Source organism: Candida margitis (genome assembly GCF_024628925.1).
Source record: "Candida margitis strain CBS 14175 chromosome Unknown scaffold40, whole genome shotgun sequence".
In the NCBI taxonomy this organism is placed as follows: Eukaryota; Fungi; Ascomycota; class Pichiomycetes; order Serinales; family Debaryomycetaceae; genus Lodderomyces; species Lodderomyces margitis.
In genome coordinates this window covers 12,641-31,250 of record NW_026261891.1, presented here as the reverse complement: position 1 = coordinate 31,250, position 18,610 = coordinate 12,641, and the positions used below count along the sequence as shown (strand labels likewise).

General features: G+C 40.5%; 7 protein-coding genes across 7 annotated transcripts; 5 read left to right on the top strand and 2 right to left on the bottom strand. All coding sequences in view use genetic code 12, as the record gives it.

Moving 5' to 3' along the window:
- Positions 1-242: 242 nt before the first annotated feature.
- CANMA_004480 (uncharacterized protein) lies at positions 243-4,814 on the top strand (the record flags this gene model as incomplete). Its single annotated transcript, XM_051816760.1, has 2 exons — positions 243-257; positions 435-4,814. 2 exons carry the CDS (start codon positions 243-245, stop codon positions 4,812-4,814), a joined length of 4,395 nt encoding a protein of 1,464 aa, XP_051669902.1.
- Positions 4,815-5,772: 958 nt separating this feature from the next.
- Positions 5,773-6,590, top strand: RPL6 (60S ribosomal protein eL6; the record flags this gene model as incomplete). The annotated part of the gene is made up of 2 exons (XM_051816759.1): positions 5,773-5,784; positions 6,072-6,590. 2 exons carry the CDS (start codon positions 5,773-5,775, stop codon positions 6,588-6,590), a joined length of 531 nt encoding a protein of 176 aa, XP_051669901.1.
- Positions 6,591-6,983: 393 nt separating this feature from the next.
- Positions 6,984-8,264, top strand: CANMA_004478 (peptidylprolyl isomerase; the record flags this gene model as incomplete). Its single annotated transcript, XM_051816758.1, has 1 exon — positions 6,984-8,264. The coding sequence occupies one exon, from the start codon at positions 6,984-6,986 to the stop codon at positions 8,262-8,264; it is 1,281 nt and encodes a 426-aa protein (XP_051669900.1).
- A 590-nt stretch (positions 8,265-8,854) lies between these two features.
- Positions 8,855-11,947, top strand: HMG1 (hydroxymethylglutaryl-CoA reductase (NADPH); the record flags this gene model as incomplete). The annotated part of the gene is made up of 1 exon (XM_051816757.1): positions 8,855-11,947. The coding sequence occupies one exon, from the start codon at positions 8,855-8,857 to the stop codon at positions 11,945-11,947; it is 3,093 nt and encodes a 1,030-aa protein (XP_051669899.1).
- Positions 11,948-12,284: 337 nt separating this feature from the next.
- On the top strand, positions 12,285-14,030 carry STR2 (cystathionine gamma-synthase; the record flags this gene model as incomplete). The annotated part of the gene is made up of 1 exon (XM_051816756.1): positions 12,285-14,030. One exon carries the CDS (start codon positions 12,285-12,287, stop codon positions 14,028-14,030), a length of 1,746 nt encoding a protein of 581 aa, XP_051669898.1.
- Positions 14,031-14,107: 77 nt separating this feature from the next.
- On the bottom strand, positions 14,108-14,650 carry CANMA_004475 (uncharacterized protein; the record flags this gene model as incomplete). The annotated part of the gene is made up of 1 exon (XM_051816755.1): positions 14,108-14,650. The coding sequence occupies one exon, from the start codon at positions 14,648-14,650 to the stop codon at positions 14,108-14,110; it is 543 nt and encodes a 180-aa protein (XP_051669897.1).
- Positions 14,651-14,749: 99 nt separating this feature from the next.
- WAR1 (War1p) lies at positions 14,750-17,791 on the bottom strand (the record flags this gene model as incomplete). The annotated part of the gene is made up of 1 exon (XM_051816754.1): positions 14,750-17,791. One exon carries the CDS (start codon positions 17,789-17,791, stop codon positions 14,750-14,752), a length of 3,042 nt encoding a protein of 1,013 aa, XP_051669896.1.
- Positions 17,792-18,610: the final 819 nt, after the last annotated feature.

Below are 18,610 nucleotides of genomic sequence, written 5' to 3'. Positions count from 1 at the left end.
GTTTAAATTTACATTTGGAATTTCATCCTTTTACCACTTCAAATTTTAAATCTTTTGTTCTCTCATACGCAACAACAACAACAACAACAACAATAGCATCACCCATTTCACAGCGATTCCAATTTATATCACAGGTTTCTACTCTTTTTTTTTGGGTTTTTTTTTAAATTTATTTATTTGTTTATTATCTGTTCTTAGTAACTCAATTAACTACAGACTTGGTCTAGCTCAATTGCACTAGCATGATCCAAAGTCAAGTATGTGTCACAGATCCAACACTCGGCGATGACTGGACAGGAAAAGTAAATAATACCATTGGGTTCACAATTGTGATTCTCGATACTAGCGATTGCAATACAGCAAGCAACTTGCAATGGATCCCCACCCTCCGAGAGTGTGATAGTCCAATTCCCTCATTACTAACATTCAAATAGGAACGAATGGACCCTGTAAAAACCGGCGAGCCTGCGTTCGCTGGTGAACAAACAGGCAAAGACCAATTCGCCGAACAAAAGAAAAACATCGATAGGAATGGCCACCCTGGAGGAGATTCCAAACACTCGAAGGAGAAGTATAATGAAGCTGACTCGGAAAAGACCCGTCACCCCGGTTTTGGCGGAAACAAGGAAGACGTCAAGGAGTATAATAAGAAAGTGCAATCGGGGGCAGAGCAACATACAAATTCTGTATCCACTCAACCAAAACCCAAACCTTCGGAACATCCTCATGGCAAAGTCCATATAAGAGATCAATTGACTTTCTCTTGGCTAAGAGTCGGCGGATGGGATGTTGACGTTGACACTGACAAGAAACAGTTGTTGAAAAATGCTAAAACAGTTGAAAGTTACATAATTGACCACTTTTATGGTGATTGGTACTGGAACACATCTCTTATGTTGGGAACGTGTCTTTTTGCGTGGTTGATTGCCAGGTTAGGAGGAGGAATTTTATCCTTGGGGCTTGTTTTGTTGTTTACAAATTCAGTCTATCGAGGAGAATTTAGACGATTCAACCGAAACATCAGAGATGATATGAAGAGAATTAAGGCTGATAATAGATTAGTCAACCAATTGGAAACTATGGAATGGATGAATTCGTTTTTGGACAAGTTTTGGGTTATCTACATGCCAGCATTATCTGAACAAGTTATGTTTCAAGCCAACGAGATTTTAAAAGATCAAGCTCCTGGCTTTGGTATTGAAAAGTTATCATTGGATGAATTTACATTGGGTTCGAAGGCTCCTCGTGTTGATTCTATAAAATCTTACACACAATCTCATCATGATACTATTGAAATGGATTGGGCATTCTCTTTTGCTCCAAATGACACAGATGACATGACGAAAAATGAAATCAAGAGAAAGATTGATCCAAAAGTTGCTCTCGGTGTCACTGTTGGAAAAGCGTTTATTTCAAAATCATTGCCAATTTTGGTTGAGGATATGACATTTACAGGTAGGATGAAGGTTAAATTGAAGCTTTCGTTGAATTTCCCTCACGTTAAGATTGTTTCGATTCAATTTTTGGAACCACCAAACATTGACTACGTTTTGAAGCCGATTGGAGGTGATGCATTAGGTATTGATATCATGTCATTTATCCCAGGGTTGTCCAAATTCGTTAATGGTATTATCCACTCGACTTTGAGACCAATGCTTTATGCTCCAAACTCGCTTGACGTCAATGTTGAGGAATTATTAGAAGGACAGTCGAATGACTCTATTGGTGTTGTTGCTGTATACATCAAGTCGTGCAAGAATTTGAAAACGGGACAAACTACGAAACCCAACAGTATCAATCCATATGTGCAAATCAAGGTGTCTAATAATGGTGACATTGATGAGAGGACCAAAGTCAAGAAACAAGTTAATGATCCCGTGTTTTTGGAACATAAATACATTTTAATCAACCAGTTGGAAGGAAACTTTTTCAACTTTAATGTGTTTCACTTGCTAGAAGATCAAGCAGATGACCAATTTATTGGAAATTGTGAGTTCCCAATAGGTGAGTTCTTGCAAGAAGAGAACCAAACTGATATTGTCAAAAACATTATGGAAGGTGGAAAAGTTGTTGGAAAGTTGGAGTTGGATATGAAGTACTTCCCAACTATGCAACCTATCGAGCTTGAAGATGGTACTAAGGAGGTTATTACTGATTCCGAAGTTGGTATAATGAAGATAACCTTACACGAGGCAAGGGACTTGGACATTTCGAAATCTGTCATTGGATTGTTAAATCCTTATGCAGAAATCTATGTAAACAACGAGTTGGTCAAAACATGCCGTAAATTAAGACAGACTAACGAACCTTCTTGGGAACAATCATTTGAAAGTTTAATTACACAACAAACTGAAACATCGGTTCAAGTACTTGTACGCGACACGGTTGATAACAATATAGTTGCTGACATGCAAGCCAATTTGCAGGACCTCGTATTTGAGAGTGGTAGAGGCCAGCTGTGGATTACGTGTCCTGCTCTCTCGGAAAACTCGCCTCCTCCTCAAATTCGTATTAGTGCAAGCTGGAAACCTTTAGCTGTTGACGAAGACACAAGCTCCAAGGTAATCTCTCCAGCTCCAGTTGGTGGTATTAGAATCCACTTGAGAGGAGCAAAGGGATTAAAGAACTTGGAATCTGTTGGATACGTCGATCCATATGTAAGACTTATTATGAATGGTAAGTTGAGAGGCAAGACTGTCACATTTGCCGAAACAGTTAATCCACAATGGAATGCTGTTTACTTTTTACCAGTGCCAAACCCCCACCTGCACTATTTGCTAGAAATCATGGATGCTGAGCCAGAGGGTAAAGATAGATCGTTAGGAACTGCTGCAATCAATGCTGCCGACTTTTTGAGAAAGAATGACGAAGGCTACTACCTTGGTTACGACGGAGCCGATGAAATCATTGAACAACCAATCTTGTTTGAGTCTGAACCATGTGGAACTCTTTTCTATTCTGTTTCATTTTTCCCAACTATTAATGCTTACTCGTTATCCGAATTGCACAATATGGATGAGTACACGGAACAAAAACAATTAAAAGAAAAACGTGAAGAGGAGCAATACAAGAAAGAGGAAGAGATTTATAAAAAGCACCCTGATGAATATGAATGGATTGAAACCGAAGAAGATGCAATGGCGGAACCACCAAAGATTAAGCTCAAATTGGCGGACGCCATTAAGTACAGAGCTGGTGACATGGCGGTACATCTTCTTGGAGGAAAATTTAACAAAAACGATGTCTATGTTCAAACTCTTTTTGACGAGCATGCATATCCTTCGGGTGTCTCCCCTAAGGTTGAAAATAGGAAAATAGCCACGAAATCGATTGGGGAAACGTTTATCAGAGATTTACCCAATTCCAAGTTGATTTTCAGAATTACTAAAAAGGTGGAGGTCACAAGTCAGAAAGACATCTTGGTTGAGCAAACTTTTGATACGATCGATCTTTACGAAAAGTCTTTCAAGAAGCCAATCACGATTCATCTTGGACCGAAAAACACCATCGATATCCAGCTCGAGTATATTCCATCAATTGCCAAGTTGGCGCCATTGGACACCATATTGGATGTTGGAAATTGTAAATTGGAAATTATTGGTGCCAAGAATTTGCAATCAGTGGATACTAATGGTAAATCTGATCCATTGTGTGTTGTTAAATTGGACGGTGTTGAGGTTTTCAGAACTGACAAGAAACGTAGAACATTGGACCCACTTTGGAACGAGGCTGTTGATTTCCCAATGATTTCAAGATCCAGACAAGTATTGCTTCTTGAGGTGTACGACTGGGATCTCACTCACGATTTGGAATTGTTGGGCATGGCCAATTTAGATTTGTCCAATATCCCAGCATTGACGACTGTTCCATTCACGGTGGATTTGGATACGCAAGGAAAACTTGATTTGCGAGCCACATTCTTCCCTGAATATATCAGACCACCTGTCGATTCTGATTCAATGCTCCCTGTTGATCTTGCCGGTGTACACCAAGCTTCCATGAAAGCAGTTGGCAATGTTACTGATTTAGCTACTGGTGCCGTTGGTACTGGTCTTGGTGCAGGTGCTGATGTCATCAGTAAGGGTGACAAGTTTTTCAAAGGATTTAGAGGCAAGAAGAAATCGAAAAAGGATAGCGATCTGGCTAGTAAAGCCGATGATGACAGATCTGTGGTACCAAGTCAAACCACAGGCAGTGAACGAAGCGGAGTTAAGAGCGACAAGTCATCGCAAAAGAAGCAAGGAAACGGTGATGACGGTGGCGCAGAGGATGGCGCGGAAGATATTCCTGAGGAAGAAAAGGAATTTAGAGAAGCACAAGACGCAGAGATTTCTAGTGTCGTTGCAGCACCAAACATCCGTGAGGAACCACTTCCACCACCACAGAAGCCCGTCCTTGGGCACAATAGAAACGCTAGTAGTGCAACTGAGGCTTCTAGTTTTGCTGCAAGTGTGCACGGTGAAGGTGCTATCCCAGGTAGACTTACTATTGTCGAAGCCAAGGGCTACTCTAACCCAACCTTGGATGTCAAGGCCGTGTTGAAAACATCAACAAAGGAAAAAGCATTGTTCAAGACGAGAATTACTAAACTTGATAAGAATACAAACTCCTACAAATGGAGCGAGAGTGTTCCGTTTAAGTCGGCTCCTACAGGACAATTGATCCTTACTTTGAGACAACCACATACTTTTGGAAAGAATGAGACTGTAGCAGAGGCGGTGGTTAATTTGGACCACTACATCAATGTCAATGAGAACATATCGATACCTACCGGACATGGTGAAGTCATCATTAATTTGAAGTACTTTACCTAGTGTAGGTTCTCGGCGTGTGTGTATGTTTTATTGTGTATTAATGTAATTTGTTTTCAGTAGTCTTGCAATACGCTTTTGTGTAGATAAAGAGCTAAAAGTTGTACTCTGTTTTGCCATTACGATCTTTAAATGAACAGCACGATTTTAAGTGACGGATATATTGTGTTTTAGTACCTCTCGAGTAAGAAAGAGTCTTTAGTGAAAGTGAAGACAAATTGTTAGATCGTCCTTAACTTTGAGTAAGTTTTGTGCAAAAAGTTAGTATAAATCAAAAATGTAAGGTCAAGACATTAGCCAACACCTTAAAACATTCATCACTAGATATTTTATAGCTTATTACTCGCAACTAGTAACTGTACATAATGCCAGCTTTACAACCCTTTTCAAACTTGTTGTTGATGCATTACTCGTGAGGTTTCTACCTAATAGATTAATTTCTTCCTAACTTTACGAGTCGTCACCGAAGACTTTGTTGGGAATTGTTTCACAACTTGACCAAGCTGATTTACAAGAACCTATGTATTTTGCTCCTTTCTAGAACTGGCTATCGAGCCACACGGCCAACCGCTTGGTGGTTCTCCTTTCAGCACTAACGATAAATTGGTTGCAAAAGAAAAATATGATTAGGGCTTAGCCCTAACAACTTTGATGAAGATATTTTGTTACACAAATAGCCATTTACTTTTTCTCTCTCGTTCACGCACCGCGCTCGTCAGTGTCATCAGTCGGCTGGCTTCTCGCCCCAATGCTAAGTTTTGTTCGACCTTCTCGCCTGGGCTGCCGCCATTCAATTCTTTTCTACTGTACACTCATAGTTAACAAATTTTTGTTTTGTTTTCTCTCTCTATTTTTTTTTTTCGCTCTCACCAAAAGTTTATCATAGAAGCAAAAAAAAAAAAAAATTTTAGAATATTCACCCATAGTGTTTCCCAATATCATACATTTATCAAGATCAAAAATGAGTTCAGCAGTATGTTAACCAAGACAGGTATGAGAGGATGGAGAGTGTGGAATATGTCAACTGAAAGAAGTCGTCTTTAAAAGTGAGGGACCCAATTTTGGGAAGAGCGTGAAGAATATGACGACCTTCACCATCGAAATTGCAATTTGATTAGGATGACTGATCAGGACAGTATATGCTCCAACCAATGAAGGACAAGTGATAACAGAACTGTCGTGACCTCAACTTTCCAATAGACACCTAGCTCCTACATCCAACTTCATTTCAAGTAATGAATACTAACATTTTCTTTTTAGGCACCAAAGTGGTATCAATCTCAAGACGCTGCCGTCCCAAGGCAAACCAGAAAGACCTCTCGTCCACAAAAATTGCGTGCCTCTTTAGTTCCAGGTACCGTTTTAATCTTGTTGGCTGGAAGATTCAGAGGTAAGAGAGTTGTATACTTGAAGAACTTGGAAGACAACACTTTGTTGGTCTCTGGTCCATTCAAGGTTAATGGTGTCCCATTGAGAAGAGTCAATGCTAGATACGTCATTGCTACTTCTACCAACGTAAATGTTGAAGGTGTTGATGTATCCAAATTCAACGTTGAATACTTTGCCAGGGAACAAAAGCCAAAATCAAAGAAGTCCGAAGCTGAATTCTTTGACGAAGCTCCAGCAAAGAAGGAAATCAAATCAGAAAGAGTTGCTGACCAAAAGACTGTTGATGCTGCTTTATTGTCTGAGATTAAAAAGACCCCATTGTTGAAACAATACTTGGCCGCTTCTTTCTCATTGAAGAACGGTGACAGACCACACTTGTTGAAATTTTAAATAAAACTTACACGCGGTTATGAAGGTAAGAGGGGTTAAAATGGACTAGCATGCATTTGCAATTATCAGAGATGAAGAATGTAATGCGGTCCTAGTTGGAAAATACTGTATTTTAGTTACAATTTATCCAATAAACGGATTCATTTAATGTAAAGAGTATAATGTAGGTTCGATAGTAGAGCGAAAAGTCCTCCTGGGTGAGGCAGATTGCTGTTGCTACGTTTGTGGTGTTGAGTGGTTGACTTCAGGGAGACCACGTGAATGCTGGCTGAAAATTAACATTCTATGAATTTCCACCGCATCGTGCCATCGCATGCAAAAAAAAAAAGAAAAGAAAAGCTTCCCACCCCCTTCCCTATCGCAATAGAAGAACCACTTTATAGGACCACAACCATGTCTCAGTTAACTCCTATAGCCACTTATAACTTGGCATTAAAGCCATTCCAACCTCTTCCTGCAATTGAGGAGGATTTTCCTGTTACCATTAGACTTACTTTGGCGTCTTTAGACCCAGAGGCAGAAGATGATAAGGCAGAACCTTCTACTTTGAGGATATTGAAAAAGGCTGCATTCCCTGAATATGACGACGAGGATGATGAAGAGGACGATGAGGACGATGAGGAAGATGAATTAGATGAATTAGACGAGGAAGAGGAAGTTGTTGAAAAAGCTAATGGATCAAAAGATAGAATCGAAATTGATGAAAAGGAAGAGGAAGAGGACGAAGAAGAGGACGAAGAAGAGGACGAAGAAGAGGACGAAGAAGAGGACGATGACGAAGAGGATGATTTGGACGATGACATTGCTGAATTCGTTGTTTGTACTTTATCCCCAAAACAACAATTCCAACAAACACTTGATCTTACAATCACACCAGATGAGGAAGTATACTTTGTTGTCACCGGTTCATACCCAATTCACTTGACTGGTAACTATGTTGAGCATCCAGCCGATGAAAGCGACGAGGATGAAGAAGACTACGGTGAGTACGATGACGAATATGATTTGTCACCTGATGAAGATGAAATTATCCATGGTATTGACTTTAATGAAGATTACGATGAGGATGAAGATGAAGACGATAGAGAAGAATCCGCAGAGCCAGGAAAGATTCAAGAAATAAAGGACGAAGAAGAAGCAAACAAAAAAAGAGCAGCACCAGAAGAAGAATCAAAAAAGTCAAAAAAGGCTAAAAAGAATGCCGCAAAGAAGGAAGAAAAAAAGACAGTTCAATTTTCTGAGGAATTAGAGCAAGGTCCTACTGGATCCTCTTTGGCTAAAGACAAGAAGGAGAAAAAGAACGCTGAATCAGACAAGACCCCAAAAGATAAGAAATACCCAACCAAGACCTTGTTGGGCGGTGTTGTTACCGAGGACAGAAAGATTGGTTCAGGCCCAACTGCAAAGTCGGGCAATAAAGTTGGCATCAGATATATTGGTAAGTTAAAGAATGGTAAAACATTTGACAAAAACACATCTGGAAAGCCATTCAGCTTTAAGTTGGGTAAAGGCGAGTGTATCAAGGGATTTGATCTCGGTGTTACTGGTATGAGCGTTGGGGGTGAAAGAAGAGTTATAATTCCAGCCAAAATGGGTTACGGATCCCAAGCGTTGCCAGGAATTCCAGCCAACTCTGAATTAACCTTTGATATCAAATTGGTTTCATTAAAGTAGACAGAACATTCTTATAGCGGTACGAATAAAATTAAAATATATCTCTATTGATTTTGATAGTGTAGTCGAAGCTTCTTTTTTTGTTAGCACAACGTGGGTTTTTGTTATGACAGATTTCTAAGTATCTATTGTCATCAGTCACTTCTTTTCTCTCATATCAAACAGGAACATCTGTCTTCCCTCCCAGCGTTTGTTACTTTTATTTGCTAAATTTCAAACTATTGCTAATTAGACTACAAGCACGTTTTCCCCTCATTACTGTCATCTTTCTCCGCCAATTCTATACGAGCACTCTTAGATTTAATCCAACAAGGAACGAAGCTCCATTTTGAGAGCATATCGTAGACGGCAAGAACTGGTCACAGCTTTGAATAAACACAGCCACTCCCCTAGCATTCCCCCCCTTCTTGTCTATCATCGAACCCGCTGCTTGTCTCAAAACACCTAAACGAGCACAGACACGTATCAAAGCCAAATAAAAAAAAACAAATTAGGCAGAAAGAAAAAAAAAAAAAAAACTTCGTTACTCTTTGAAGACCCACATTGAAAAATCATCAATTAAATCACGGTTAGGACTTAACCACATCGACATGCTCAGTTTTTTACAGCAGGTGACGGGAGATTTAGCGAAAACTGCAGCCCATAAGCCTATTCATTTCATCGTCGTACCGGCATTGTTGGCCTCAATTGCCTATTTGTCCATCATAGATGATTATGTTCCTGACTTGTCCTCTATAACAAACGAAAATGGGCTTAGTTATTACCATGCTGCTGGTTCTGGACTGAAGTTGAAAGATTGGATACCTGTTGGTTCAGAGGAGGTAGAGGTGGCCAAGTACGAAAGTGCAAATCATGTTACTTTAGTTCCATTGAGGTTTAGAAGATTCCACGACTCGATTCCCAAGGTACCAAACTCCATTATTATTAGTGGGAATGAACAGATACTTTTAGTAGAGTCAAATCAAGTCGACAGCGTCTTGCTGAATATTAACAAAATAGACAACGATGGTATTCAGTGGAAAGTGAGGAACGACCACAAAATCGCTCGATTTTATGACAGTTTGAAATTTTTGGCTTACAAGGTGCAGGAGTCAATTAGAAATGCAGACAGGTTTGATGTTGTATTGATCTTTGTGGCTTACTTGGCAATGTGGTACACTTTGATAAAAGTGTTTTACGATATGAGAAAGATTGGCTCCAAGTTCTGGTTGGCGTTTTCAACATTGGTATCATCTACATTTGCATTCTTATTTGCATTAGTGGTTTCCAACAAAGTTCTTCAGACTAAGGTGTCATTTTTGAGTCTTTCGGAAGGAATTCCTTTTCTTGTCGCAATTATTGGATTCAAGCACAAGGTTTCCATTGCCGGGTTGATTCTGAAATCGGCGACAGTATCCCCAGATGATGTTCCAGATATTGTCTCCCAAGCTGTTTCTTCTCATACCTTGAGTATGTTCCGTGATCATTTAGTTGTTATTGGGGCCATGCTTGCATGTGCTGCATACGGGAATCACCTCACAGGTTTGCGAAACTTTTGCATCCTTGCCTCGTTAATATTGGCATTTGATTTGATCTTGGTTTACACCTTTTTTTCAGCAATTTTGGGCTTAAAGATAGAAATCAATAGAGCAAGAAGAGCCAATGATTTGAAAGACGCATTGGAAGAAGATGGTGTTTCGTCTTTGGTTGCAGCAAGGGTTGCAGAACAATCTTCCTCAATTGATTATCCTAATGAAACTAATTTTTTCTCATCAAAGGACTATTCCATTCTTTCGTTCAAAGTTGCCATGAGTTTGGGGTTCATTGCATTCCATGTGTTTTGGTTAGGAAGTTCGTGGCTATACAATACGTCTGACGCTGGTATCGATTTCAACACTTTTGGATCAATTTTTGGAGCAGCACCAGCTATAACAGAATCTATATCAAGCGAAATCCCTATTGGAAAATTTGGAACTGTTTTAACAATTTTGCCAACGAGGTTCTACATGCCATCGGGGTTCATTGCTCAGGTTGAGGATGCTGTCTACTTGATTTTGAGCAAGATCAGTGTCGCCATACAAGACAGATTATTGTCCAAGGTGTTGGCTTTTTGTTTTGGAATATCATTGGTTACCAACATATATTTCCTCAACGCTGCAAGATATCAAGTTAGTGCCACTTACAAGTTGCTTGATAAAGAGATATCACGTCCACAGATTCGTAAATCGATATCTGAGCCGGTTGCAGCTACAGTTGCTGATGTCGAAGATTCAGAGGAGGAACAAGAGCCTAAACCTTCTACTTCTCAGTTGCCACTCGAAGAGTGTATCAAGATTCTAAAGGAGGGTAATGTGAAAAGTTTGAACGACGATGAAGTCACTTCATTGGTTGCCGGAGGAAAGCTTCCCCTTTATGCATTGGAAAAGCAATTGGCAAGCAACAAGAGGGCGGTTGTTGTTCGTCGTAAAGCAATTGCCAAGTTGGCAAAAGCACCTGTATTGGAAACCAATCGCTTACCATATGCGCACTACGACTATGATAGAGTATTTGGTGCATGCTGTGAAAATGTCATTGGTTACATGCCGATCCCCGTTGGTGTAGCGGGTCCATTAATCATTGATGGCAAACCATACCATATCCCAATGGCAACAACTGAAGGGTGTTTAGTCGCATCTACTATGCGTGGTTGTAAAGCTATTAATTCTGGTGGTGGTGTAGAGACCGTGTTGACCAAAGACGGAATGACTAGAGGCCCATGTGTGAGGTTCCCGACGCTTACTAGAGCAGGTGCTGCTAAGTTATGGATTGATTCCGAAGAGGGTCAAAAGACAATAAAAAAAGCATTCAACTCCACTTCGAGGTTTGCCCGTTTGCAACATATTCAAACATCCTTGGCCGGTTGTCTTTTGTTTATTCGTTTTAGAACCACGACAGGAGATGCCATGGGTATGAATATGATATCCAAAGGTGTTGAACACTCTTTGAAGTACATGGTAGAGGAATGTGGCTATGAAGATATGGAAATTATATCAGTTTCCGGAAACTATTGTTCGGATAAGAAGCCTGCAGCGATTAACTGGCTAGAAGGTAGAGGTAAGTCAATTGTAGCCGCTGCCACAATCCCAGCTGATGTTGTTGCAAAGGTTTTGAAATCAGATGTCGATGCTTTGGTTGAGTTAAATGTGAGTAAGAACTTGGTGGGCTCGGCTATGGCTGGGTCTGTTGGCGGTTTTAACGCGCATGCATCAAACTTGGTCACTGCTGTTTTCTTGGCATGTGGTCAGGATCCAGCTCAAAATGTTGAAAGTTCCAACTGTATTACTTTAATGAACAAGGATAAAATTACTGGCGATTTGCAAATATCGGTAAGTATGCCTTCGATCGAGGTAGGTACCATTGGTGGGGGTACTATATTGGAACCACAAGGTGCAATGTTGGACTTATTGGGTGTACGCGGCCCACATCCAACCAACCCTGGTGACAATGCTAGGCAGTTGGCAAAGATTGTTGCGTCGGCGGTCTTGGCAGCAGAACTTTCTCTCTGTTCGGCACTAGCAGCCGGCCACTTGGTCCAATCACACATGCAGCATAACAGAGCTGGCGCATCGGTTGCACCTGCTAAAGATGCTAAAACAAATGGTAAAGTCAATGAATCGGATTTGAAGAGATTAAAGGAAGGTTCTGTTACTTGTATCAAGTCGTGAGATTGAGAAATTGGTGCTAGGTAGTACTACTTTTTAGTTGCATTGCCCAGTCCCTTTTTGGAGGGTTGGGACAAAAAGTTCAGGTGTAAATAAATAAATATATACGCGGATTTTATTATTGGACTTTGTAAAATCAGGCAAAGATCTTTGGTAAGTTGCAACTTTATTGCCAAAAAGTGTCAGTGCAAACAAGCATCTCTCTGGTTATTTTAGAAAAAGAGTCATACCCAAAGAAGTCAAACTGAGAGAAAAAATAAAAAAAAATAAAAAGAAACTGAGGCTCAATTGGTAAACAGAAACCCAAATTGTTCCCATCAATCAAAGTGTGATCAGATCAATGCCGTCGCAAGAAGTAGGGGTACCCATTCCAAATGTACCGCATGCAGTTTCTGTGACATTACCTACTTGGGAAGCCACAGTAGGGTACGAAGAGGGCGAAGAGTGGGTTACCAGTAAAATGAACTCGGGGTATCCGAGATTCTTTATTCATAAAATTATCCAGAAATTATGCAGGAAACTCGAGGCAAAATACGGACGTGAGGGAGAAGCGTGTTTAGTGTTTCCAAGTTACAAAGTTGCAAAAAGGTGTCGTCAATTCATCAAAGACAAGTCAGAGAGTGATGTACATATTAGACTATTACAATTGAGTACCAGCGAACCTGTTAATGATTACGAAAGATTGACAAAAGTGGGCACCACTATTTGTGTGGTGTTTTTCCCAAAAGATCTCTTCCCCTTAGCCAAAAACTACTGGCAGCATTCGGGTGAAGTGATCAGCTCCCGCATGGGAGAGTATGTATTGAAAGAGTTATTTGAGAACGATAAGGAGATTTATGGTCTAAAGGGAAATTGGAAACAGGCGTTGCAGGCTCAAAAGATACAATCGAGGTCGCCATCAATCACTGCGTCTCGGAACAGTGGCCGTAGCTCTGATAGCCAGGTGAATGAAGAAGTTGAGAAGGAGTTCAACACGTTTATTGAACAGAAATATGGCCGTGTTTTGGATTTTAAATTTGCGAAGGAGGCAAAAAGGGCATTACGGAGACGTATTTGTGGGAAAGTTGATAGAGACAGTGACCATGGTTCAGAGGACATAGAGCATCTGAGAAGAGGCAAGCATTTGACCCCGTCTGACGTGTATTTGTGTCCATCGGGAATGGCTTCCATCTTCTTTGCACATCATTCATTGTTGAATATATCTGAAACACCGGGAATCTCTGTATGTTTTGGGTTTCCTTACACCGATACCTTGAGCATTTTGAAAAAGTTTGGACCGGGACTTAAATTTTTGGGCATGGGTGACGACGAGTCGTTGAACGAGTTGGAAAAGGAATTGGAAGATGGGTTGAGGATAATGGCATTGTTTTGTGAATGTCCTTCCAATCCTTTGTTGAAAACACCCAATTTGAAAAAACTTAGGCAGTTGGCAGACAAATACGACTTTGCTATTGTTGTGGATGAAACTGTGGGGAATTTCATAAATATCCACGTTTTGCCGTACGCTGATATGGTTGCATCGTCATTGACAAAAGTGTTTTCCGGTGATTCCAACGTTTTAGCTGGCTCTCTTATTTTAAACCCCGCATCTAGGTATTATCTGAAATTGAAGGCGTTTTTTGACAAGGAGTATGAGGACTTATTTTGGGATGAAGATGCCTTGTGGTTGGAGCGTAACTCGAGAGATTTTGTTGAACGTGTTCGCATTATAGACGCAACAACTGAAAAGGTGGTTGGTTTGCTTTTGAAGAACCCGAAAATAGCACAAGTTTACTATCCAAGTATTGGGCCTTCGAAGAAGTACTATGATGAAATTAAAAACGAAAACGGAGGATACGGAGGTTTGGTTTCATTCTTGTTTCACAAACCTGAAGAGGCTGTATCCTTCTTCAACAAAGTTGATCTTTATAAAGGACCGTCCTTGGGTACCAATTTCACATTGGCGTGTCCTTATGCTATTCTCGCTCATTACCAAGAGTTGGATGAGATAGCACAATGGGGTGTCGATAGAAACTTGATTAGAGTCAGTATCGGTTTGGAAGACCCCGATGAGTTATTGGAAGTGTTTAGAAGGGCCCTTGATTGATATATAGCTGTATAGAGAAAGCTTGATCTAATTATTTTTTGATGCATTAAAGTAGTAGAGAATTCACCACATCGTCCTCACGAGTGCCCAGGGAACTTCATATGTTCACAAGGACTAGGAGGATCCTCGTTGCTAAAATCAAAAGTCAAATTGACCCTCCCTACGTACCAATAGTCACGATGAGTTTCGAAAAACCGCTGCCAACCTCTGATATCCCTTTCGCATTCTTTTTCATCCAACCCGCGCAAGTCATAGGTGTACTCGTCGGGGTTCATAAAGCATCCAGTTACAAACACTCGAGCTGCATCTTTCCCAACCAAACCATGATACGACCCTTTGGGTCCATAAACAGCCCTATTTGAGGATACATCATATACGCTGCCATTAATTGCAAGTAGTATTTGTCCATTGTCATTGCCAGTGTATGAAGATAATTCGGTTAGACTGAGATGTAGTTCTGGTTCCAATATCTTGTTGTGCCAGTACCTCCAATCAATGTATTTACCGTGGTACCCCCATGTTGTGCTAGATGTAAACCAGTACGAAAGTAAAGCATTAAAGAATAGAATGCCTCCTATTATACGGGTAATGTCAAGTACATTAAAGTTGTCTCGTGCCATGTAAGTGATTATCAAGTCCAACAAACTACTACGTGCATTTGAAGAAGAAAACCATTTTTGCGCGCGTTTAATAATTATTACAGGGTTCTTGTATACATTCTATTCCATAAAAAAAACTTCATCATTCATCTGGTTCCAATTGGTATTATTACTGCTGAAATTAATCCTATCAGTAGAGTCAGTGCTCAATAAGTTTGACCAGAATTCGTCATTCAACACCAGGTACGAATTTTCCAATTGGTCAGGGTTGGCAAGGTGAGGGTTGGGTATGTTGTTGTTGTTGCCGTTGTTACCATTGCCATTATTGTTGAACAAGTTATGGCCCGTATTGCCGACACCTGCTGGATTTGATAACAGCGGAATTCTAAATTGTCTGTAGTCAAAATTGCCTGGCGTAAGCCCTGTATGCTGCATTGTCGGGTCAAATGTGCTGGCAGTGGCTGGGGCCACTACTGATGGTGGTGTGAGACCTGAATCGCCATTCGGTGTTTGCTGCAAAAGAGGTGCTTGTTGTTGTTGGAGTTGCTGCGACGGTTGAAGTACTGGTGGTTGCTGAGGTTGGAAAGGTATGGACGATGGTGGTGGCGAGGTCACCTGGTTAACCGGAGTGTTGCCAGCAGAGGTAAACGGAACTTGAGAGCCAATGGGCTGAGGAGAAAATGTGGTGGCATTTTTAGTCTTGTCCTTTGATTCAGAAACTGTACGTGGTCGCTGACCCGGATTCCCTTCGCGTCGGTATGATGCCGCATAAGAAAGAATTTCCAATGGAACGCTGTGCACTTCATCTCTCATCAAGCCTTGTCTACCTCTCGACTCTTCAAAATTGGATGCAACCCTCTTCAACTCTACTGCGTCTCGCTGTGTTGGCTTAAAGTTTTGAGGAGTTTCGCCATTTTTGCGAAGCAAATCATTGACTTGAGTAGCATACGTTTGAATGAACAACTGCAACACCAACCTAGTCTTTTTCAACAAGTGATTTGTTGGATGTTGGTTATGGGCCTGCTCGACCAAGTTGCTCACTTTCTGAATCGATATTACTGCATCACGAGGGACCAAATCTTTTTCAATGTGTGATGGAAGGGACAAGATTAAAAATCTCAATCGAAGCAACATTCCACCCGTGTACATCACTCTGGAGCCAAACGCCAAAGGCATTTGCGCAACTTGGTCTGATGTTAACTTGTTGTATTCATTCAATGCTGCGAGGCACGAGTTTGTACAATTGGATATAGCTTTGACTGCAACTGCGCTCAATTGTGATTCGTCTGGTTTAAATATGTTGCTCAAATTAGGCTCGTGCAAGTATGCCTCAATCGAGTATAGGTACGACAAAAATACATGATCATTGTCGCTAACCTTTTTCCGCAACTCGGTCAATTGCCGTTGTAACTCCTGAATCATATATTGCGAACTGGACACTCTTTTATCTCCTATTTCGGGTGAGTGAATAATATGATGAATCTTTTCCAAAGCGGCATTGATTCTGGCAAATAATGCCAATTTGCGGTACTTTTCCTCCGAAGAGTTTTCGAGAGCTATGCAGCATTCTTCAACATAGGGTGTCCATTTGATGTAAATTGCCCTTCTGAGGATAAGACATATACTGACAGTGCTGAAGTATATGATCAACACAATCGACTTGTACTCCTCACTCGTTTTTTGTTCTGGGTTTTGCTTCAACGAGCCGTCACTGTTATCAAACGAATATGATGGTCTTGCCACTATACCTAAATCATGCAAAAGTGACACACTGATATTGTTGAGTAAATGATACCGACGTTGTCTGAATAGCTCTGGAGAATTATAATATAAGGTCAAAATGAGCATGCTTTTGATCAATTCCACCGATTTTCTACCAACAACCATCACCTCATCACAAACAGATCTAATTGCCTCGTTATCCAACGCCAAAGCATGGTCGATGTCTGAGTCTGTCACTGTGGTATTGACAGTGTTGCTAGCTGCCATCACGGCATTGAACAAGAAAGGTTGTTCGGTCCGTAAAGCATCGGCAGTTATATCATCTGGCACATCTATGAATGGCAAAAAGGAAAGAATCCTACTTCTGTACAAGTGCAACCTTCTTTCTGCTTCTGGTAAAGTTATCAATCCTTTTGAAACAACATCGGGTGGTGTGTTACTCTTGAGCATTCTAGTTCTCCTATTAGCCAAAGCATTGAGTTCATTAGTTAAATCAGTCAATTTCGATGAAGATTCTGCCAAGGTTGCAATCTCTTGTTCTAGGTCAGACTTTGAAACGAATGGTGGAGAAAACATTTCCGACGGAGTATCCGATTGAGAGTCAGTGAGGGTCTTTCTATGAAAATGGTTTCTATGGCTCAATTGGGTCTCTAAGGTGAGTATTCTCTGTTTCAAATTGACGATCTCCTCATCTTTCAGCATCGCAGGTGACGACGAGCTGGACTGAATCTTTGTAGCATCATCGTTTATTGATTTAGGTGGTGATATATTCTGTGTCTGGGTGTTTATTGGATTCAAGTTGCTAGATATTGGCGGCACTGCTGAATTTTGCATACGAAACTGCGAAGGAGCAGCTGATCGAGTAGGTGAAGGCAACTTTGAGTGATCATCACCTAAGCTTTTCCTGTGTGTCTTTTCCGCACTGTGTTTCAATGGGCTTTGCTCTCCATTATTACTCGAGTCTACTTCTCCCGAGTTCTTGAGCTTTTCTTCAGCCTCTCTTCTCTTTGCTTCGAGTATTTCTGATTTTTTTCTCCTTTTTCTAGTTTGATTAAGGTCAATTTCACACTTTCTATTAGCATTGAGACATCTGATACAGGGCTTGCCCGGGTCCAGGGGATCCGAGGGGGTACATTTAACTTTTAAAGCATGACAGCTTTTACAAGCAATCGATCTCCTAGTCACTTTCGACCTTTTATTGGACTGACGATGTTGAGGTCCATCTGCCAGCGAATCTTGATCGTGATTGTGGTCCATATTGTCATCCTCGGATCCCCGGCGCTCGAAAAAATGATTGTCGTTGGGGGAATCTAACCCACGACCTTCCTCCTTCACCTGTAACACTTCAACATTACTTGCATTATTTTGTACGCTTGTCTGCGGAGTGTTTGGGGATGAAGAATATTCAACCGACTGTTGATGGTTGTTTATAACCGACATTGTGCAAAGCTTGAGGAAAATAAAATAAAATTAAAATAAAATAAAATAACAAGTGGAAATGAATAGCTAATTAAAAATATAAAAAAAAAATAGAAATTGAAACAAAGCGGACGTATCTCTTCCCCTTCTATTGTAGTGGTCAGTTGAGTAGATAAAATTGAGTTAGGAGGGGATAGTAAACGGCTGAAGTTTGGTTGGATCAATAATGCGTAAAATTTTGAGAATAACAATCGGTAAAATTGGGATTTTTAATTTTCTGTTTTTCCCTTTTTTTTTCTTTGGCTCTGTTTTTCTTTACCCTTTATTTCTCTTCTTTTTTATTCTCCTTTATTAGTTTTAAATTGAATAACAATGTCATATTTTTTGGTCATTGTCAAAATCCGAGACAATCTGGTTTTTGCCTGTGTTATTTAATAGACTAGAAGGCATGGAACTTTGCTCACGGATATTTATACATGCATATACTTACTCAAGATATATATATATATATATATATAATATACCCTACATCTGCCCTGCTTAGTAGCAATGAAGCTCTAGGTTGAAAACTGGATAGTTTATTTTTTTTTTTGGCCTGCAGTTCAAACCTCAGTCTTTTGTTTTCTCTACTTGCTGGTATTCATGCGGCTGAAATGAGAGGCGTGTCAGCGACTTATGGCGTTTAAGACAATATTTTGTAAATTTACCAATAGACACACGTGGTTTGGACGACAGTATTGTCACCCCCCTTTGAGAGTGTAAAAGAGTAACCTGACCACTTACAACTAGCCAACTGCAATTTGTGCTTTTTCCATCGATGTTGGGCGAACACAGAACAAC